The following is a 7,179-nucleotide window of genomic DNA, read 5'->3' as shown; positions in this document are numbered from 1 at the left end:
GACACAAGACTAAAGGGCGCAAGGACGCAAGGACAACCTTGCGTCAACCAGAAACAACAGGCGCAAGGACGCAGGGACAACCTTGCGTCAAACCTAAAACACAAGGCGCAAAGACGCAAGTCACACCTTGCGCCTGTGCCAGAACACCTAAAAAGACCAGGCGCAAAGACGCAAGACTGAACCTTGCGCCTGTGCCAGAACACCTCAAAACACCAGACGCAAAGACGCAAGGACAACCTTGCGTCCAACCTAAAACACCAGGCGCAAGAACGCAAGACTTAACCTTGCGCCTGTTCCAGAACACTTCAAAACCTAAAATTTGTATTGGGAATTAAAACATACCTTATCACAATAGGCCCAGGATGGATATAGCTCATCACTACCATCCCCTAATCCAATCAAATACATATAATCAGGTGGATTCTCCCCTGTGATTGCTACTTCTCCTCTTTTCTCCTCTTCTTTCCGTTTCTCTTCCTCCCTTTGTGTATCATCATAATAGGACTGAAACGCTGCAAGGCTAGAAAGGAAACCCAATGGCATGACAGTCCATCGAGAACTACATGCAAACGAGTCGGTCGGGATAATAGGAGTGGAATACTGGCTTGCTCGGGGGAGAACCCTATGACGATATCTCAACATAAGTGTAGCCCATCCATCAATATGCTACAATTGTGATAAAACAAATAAGCATGAAACTTACTTAGTTTTCCAAGAATGGAAACAAATAAGCGAGCAACTTACTAAGTTTTCCAAGTATCCGGAATATCCAAGACCAAGTAACCTGATCCAAAACTCAGGTGTGAGGTATATAAAATTTTCGTTCTGAAAAATGAACATGCACCGCGTTTCTTGCTTACTATCCACCATACTCTTCGGATCTTTTGCAGGCCCAACGTGCTTTCTACCGTCTCTCCAAGCATTGGGTGGTGGTGGTAGTAGAGTTCCTTGATCATTCACTAGCCTGTCTACCATCGACCAAATTTCCTCGTCATTAACCCAATCCTTTTGCGACCGTTTACGCTTTTTCACAATCGGAGCAACAACATCTTCTTCAACAATAGGGTGGGGTTCTTCTTCAACAACACCCTGTTCTTCAGTATCGAGATTAACAACCTCCTCAGCCTCAGACACCCTCAGCCTTTTCACTTTGCGAGCAACATCATCTGACAGCTGTGAATTATAGAAAGTCAGGAAAAAAGGCGCAAGGGCGCAAGATAACCCTTGCGACACACGCAAGGACGCAAGGTATGACCTTGCGCCATTTATGTAACATAGGCGCAAGGTCGCAAGACCATACCTTGCGCCTGTTTGTCAAAACAAGCGCAAGGACGCAAGACATGACCTTGCGCCTACTTTTAACAAACACAGCCTGTTTATTCTCGATAATTAATGACAAAACTGCAAGTTTAAGGTAAAAAAATGTAATTAAAGATATACCTTCTCGATTGGTTTTCTGTATCCCGGTGTTGTGAAAGGGGAGCTTAGTACACGCGTTGGTCGTCGATCTCTCATTCCACGTCTAATCCGTTGAGCTGATTTGTCGTTTTCATTGTCTGAGAAGGATCGACCAAGTAACTCCTCATCTTGATTTTGCTCTTGTTCTGATATTCGTTTCTCTTGTTCAGATATACGTCTCTCGTGATCATTTATTTGCGTTCTACACTCTTGCAGCTCCTTCTCTTGCCTATCCATCCGTTTCACCAAAGACATGTATAATTCCTTTGCATCAGTAGATAAGTTTGATTGAGTCTGAGATTGAGACTGAGATTGAGATTGAGATTGAGACTGTTCTCCACCACCATGTTCCTCATTGACAGGTTCATCTTCAACAGGTTCTTCAACTTCCTCATCCACTTCCGTCCCATCAAAGTATTGGCAACTTTTTAACCACCATTGACATCCACTCTCAACATCAGTGGGATGCAGAGTACGAAAAGGTCGTTTATTCTTCGGACAATCATCCTGTACAACAGCAGCAAAAGTTAAATCCAAAGGCGCAAGGACGCAAGACCAACCTTGCGCCTCGTAAATGATGACGCAAGACTACTCTTGCGTTGACCATAAGACGTTAGCTGAAGGCGCAAGGACCCAAGGACAAACCTTGCGTCCCGGAAACAAACACGCAAGCCGTGAACCTTGCGTGTTACGTCATCAGTAACCAAGCGCAAGGTTAGTCTTGCGTCCTTGCGCCTAATTACTGATGACGCAAGACTACTCTTGCGTTGGCGATATGACGTAAGGTGCAGGCGCAAGGTCGCAAGAACGAACCTTGCGCCTTGGTCACGCAAGGACGCAAGATATATCTTGCGCCCATCACAGAACCCATTTTATCCTAAATCCTTACTCTGTATTCTTCCAGCACCAACAAAACTTTTATGTTAAAAACAACACTTACCATAACGTTTAGTAGATGCAGGTAATCAGTGACTGAAAAAGTCTCAGCCGATGAACGTTTCCAAAATAAGGCCCTCGGTACTCCATTTTTGTCTGTCTTGTGGGCAAAACTTTTAATTGTTCGTCGATATGCCTCGAGAATCCAAATCTACAAAATTAGTTAAATAAATAAGGACGCATAAAAAAATTATATACGATTCAAATGTAGAGGTATTAACCAAATCTACCAAACTTGTTTATTTTTACCTTAAATGACCACATAAAACCGACCAAAGTATAACCCTTTCCCACCTCTAACTGACTTTCCCGAGCTTGAAATCCATCTTTAACTACGGGGTAAGTGGCATCCCAAATACGATTACCCCACGGGTAGTCATTCAATTTAGCAAAGTCTTCGACTAGCCATAGGTATTTTTTGCTCACCACATGAATCCCTTGCTTACCCATAAACGCTCTCTCCACAATCAAAATAATGGCTAGTCGCACGACATCATCATCACTAACCACAAAATCAGCACCATCATATAAAAGCTTTTGGATATCGGTAATTGTAATGTTTGAATTAACTTTACGATTTGGGAAACAACGTCGTCTAATCGGTGGTGTTTCTACATCATAACTTTTGGAAATGTAATGTGCCATGTCCGTGCGACGACTAAACTTAAACCCCGTGATGAGACAAAATTCCCGCCTACTAAATCTAATTTTGAAATTCGGACGGAAACTAAACCATATTTCCTCATCATCAGCAGGGTACTTTTCATCTATTCCTATCGGTCGCTCACTCTTTCTTTGGAGCATTGCATGTACAAGGCCCGGATCATTGCCGGTGTAAGAAAGATCTAGCCAAGGACCAAAACAAGTTCCCCTAAAAAATTTTTGTTGATTCTCAGTCATTGATGCCTTTAGTTGAGGTATAACATTAAGCATATTCTTCATCGTCAACTTCGCCTCAACATATCCCTGAAACAGACAGTTTTTCAGAAGAAAAATACAGGCGCAAGGACGCAAGTCGCACCTTGCGTCTCGTGTATCACACAGGCGCAAGGACGCAAGACGTGCCTTGTGCCAGCTACTAGGGACAAAACGCAAGGACGCAAGACTTTCCTTGCGCCTATACCAGATTCTAGTTTTAAGCCCTAAAACAATCGTGTTCCAGTTTTTATAAAATGTTAGCTTCCAAATACTGTAACTTTAACAAATCTAGCAACACTATAAGTGAGTTTTGCATCACCAAGCTCGTTGAAGCATTTCATCGAACACTTGGTGTGCAACAAAAATTATATATCATTTTCGACATAGAAATGGAGTAATCGAACGGAGATAGTTGAAAGGAAACACTTACCTGTTCTTGTGACATATTGATCACGTTTTTTGTCGGGTTTTTTTCTCTTCCTTTTTCTCAATCGTGGTGGTGATGGTGATGCTAATGGAGGCGGTGATGGTAATGGTGGTGAGATGTACTGATGGCGGTGGTGCTGGCGATGGTGGTGGTGGTGGTGGTGATGTGGTGAGTCTCAGAAGAAAGGTCGCAAGGGTAGACGGGTCGCAAGGGGGTCGCAAGTGCAAGGTTCTTTGTAATCGCCGTCGGTCGCAAAGTGGTCGCAAGAGCTGAGTGTCGGGGTGTGTGTGTGTATGTGGTGTCTGATTTCTATATTTGACCTAATTTTTTAACACAAGGACGCAAGGCGCAAGGACGCAAGGCGCAAGGACGCAAGTCGCAAGGTCGCAAGGTCTCTTGCGCCTTGCGCGGGCATTTTGTCAAGGTTTTTTTTTTTTTTGGGTACCAGCTCAGAAAAGACCAAAAAAATGGGTATTTTGGTGATTGACCCAACTAGAAATATACTTTCTGGGCCAGAACCATTTGATAATAATAAAGGTCAAGCCCAAATGTCAAATTCGTTTGTTAAAGAGGTCCAAAAGTCAACTTTTTTTGAAAATGAAAATACCTTAGACTTTACCAGAAAAGCCAATATTAATATTAATATACTATCTATTAGACAAAACACTGTAGCATTATTCACCTACAGTAACACTTTAGCTACAGTGTTTTTCAAACATTTTTTTAACACTTACGCCCTCAAATTATTTTTTACTTCTTTCACCCAACAATCTTCTTTTTTCAATTTACTAACTAAATAAAGGTTCCCGAGTACCTTCCAAACTACCTCATTTTTCCTATCAAATTTAGCAAGCATATAGCAAAACACTTTGCTTCAAGGAATGGCCAACAAATTATATCCGAAACGGATCCCCCGACACGAAGCGAGGGCTCACAAACTAGTTATTTCTAATAATGTTAAGAGTAACGAATGGATTTTTGATTGTGGTGCCACCCACACCATGAGTTTTGAAAAATCCGATTTTATGCTCAATCAAAACCTCGGGTTAGTAAAATTCAAACGGCCAATAGAGGTGTTGTACAAGTTGAAGGGGGTGGAAAAATTGAAATTACTTCGACTATGAACTATCTAATTGTTTATATATTCCAACCTTATCACATAAACTTTTATCCATTAGTCACGTTACAAAAGAATTGAATTGTTCCGTTTTACTTCATCCCACTTTCTGTATCCTTCAAGATATCAGAACTGGGGAACTTATTGGGCGTGGCACCGAACGGGGCGGGTTGTACTATGTGAACGAAGTAACCCAACAAGGTACCGTGATGCTTGCTCATGGAACACCTTCGAGGGAAGCTTGGTTATGGCATAGGACGTTGGGTCACCCTTCTATCGGATACCTACATGCTTTATTTCCGAATCTTTTTCCATCAAATGTTACCTTAAATTGTGAAACTTGTATTTTGGCTAAAAGCCACCGAAGTACTTTTAAACCGAGTAATACGAGAAAAGATGTCCCTTTTGCTTTAATCCATTCAAAGGTTTAGGGTCCTGCACCGGTCATTGGGGGGAAAAATTTTGATATTTTGTCTTATTTATTGACGATCATACCCGAATGACTTGAATTTATTTTCTAACTCACAAATCAGAAGTTTTTGAGAAGTTTTCTCACATTTATAAAATGGTACAAACCCAATTTAATAAAAACATACAAATGTTAAGATCCGATAATGGGGTGAGTTTGTAAACTCATCAATAAAATCTTTTTGCGAAAATAATGGGATTATTCATCAAACCTCTTGTGCTCATACCCCCGAGCAAAATGGCGTAGCCGAACGTAAGAATCAACTACTTTTAGAAATGACCAGAGCATTATTAATTGAATCCAAGGCTCCAAAAAGCTTTTGGCCTGAATCCCTTGCTTCCGCTACCTATCTTATCAACTGTTTACCTACTAAGGTTTTGGGCAAAAAACCCCCAAAGATATGCTTTCCCAATTCCATACCCTTCCGAGTTCATTTAGCATTGAACCTCGAATATTTGGGTGCTTTGTCTTCTTCCATATTCCAAAACATGAGCGTACCAAATTAGATCCATGTGCGGAAAAATGTGTCATGGTTGGCTATGGAATAAACCAAAAAGGATATTGGTGTTATAGTCCCAAAAGACGTCATGTTTTTACCACAATGAACTGTGATTTTGTTGAAACTGAATATTTTTACAATAATACCCAACTCACGAGTGAGGAGGATGTGACGACCCGGAAATTTCTGACCAAATTTAAACTTGATCTTTATATGATTTCGACGCGATAAGCAAAGTCTGTAATATTGAGTCTCAAATTTTTTGAACTAGTTTCATATATCCATTTGACCATTAACTGTTCTCGACGATTCACGAACAAATAAATTGTAAATAGATATGTGTGTGTGTGTGTGTGTGTGTGTATATATATATATATATATATATATATATATATATATATATATATATATATATATATGTATAATTTCTATTCACAGTTATAATTATATTAAAATATTATAATATATCAAATATTCAATATATGTTATTATACAATTATTAAATATTAATAATTAATAAACTGTAATATTAATATATGTAGTTGCAAGTTAAAATATAGTTATATTATTAATATCAATTTTATTATCAATTCTAAAATACGTATTAATGTTAATATCATTATTATGAATATATTCATTTAAACATAAGATATAGATATAAAATTCGATACATTTAATTTGTTATATTATTATTATTACTAATATTATTTTTATCATTACTAATATCGTTATGATTATAATTAATAATAAAATTATGATTTTAGTTATTACTAAGATTATTATTATTATTATTATTATTATTATTATTATTATTATTATTATTTAATAATAGTTATTAATTGTATTAGTAATATACTTATTGGTTTATTGATACTAATTATATATAAAATATAAATACATATATATATCATGAATTCAGTTTGATATCACCATTAACCCTTTTCATTCTGTCCCCTAAAGTCGATTATTTTGATAATACTAACAAAATCTGTTAGCAATCCACCTCAACTTTTAATTCCTTATATTCTTTCTGATTGAAATTTGCTGTCAACATGCAATTTTCTATATAACACCAAATCTACTTATTTGTTCCTTTCATCGATTTACATGTACTATATATATACATATAAATATTGATACAATACATATTAGATATATTAAAACATCCACACCCCGGATAATATTATTGTTACTTCCCCATTCCATGACCATCTTCACTACTTGACCACTCCTCGTTATTGTTGCTATTTGCTCCACAACCACTCAAGTACCATCACCACCCTACCATATAAGATTCAAACGAATGTGACAAGCATACAAGTGCGGTTCTTGGTTTCTTCTTGAACCTTGTCAAT

General features: G+C 38.3%; 1 protein-coding gene across 1 annotated transcript in view; it reads left to right on the top strand.

The window, feature by feature from the left end:
* Positions 1 to 3,844: 3,844 nt before the first annotated feature.
* LOC139874949 (uncharacterized) overlaps positions 3,845 to 7,179 on the top strand; it is a 52,760-nt gene continuing 49,425 nt past the window's right edge. Inside the window, exon 1 of the mRNA XM_071862339.1 lies at positions 3,845 to 3,974. Within this exon, the coding sequence (XP_071718440.1) occupies positions 3,845 to 3,974 (130 nt within the window). The remainder of the gene's footprint in view (positions 3,975 to 7,179) is intronic.

The sequence above is a fragment of the Rutidosis leptorrhynchoides genome, chromosome 11, assembly GCF_046630445.1.
Source record: "Rutidosis leptorrhynchoides isolate AG116_Rl617_1_P2 chromosome 11, CSIRO_AGI_Rlap_v1, whole genome shotgun sequence".
Taxonomy (NCBI): Eukaryota; Viridiplantae; Streptophyta; class Magnoliopsida; order Asterales; family Asteraceae; genus Rutidosis; species Rutidosis leptorrhynchoides.
This window is presented reverse-complemented; position numbering and strand designations above follow the sequence as displayed.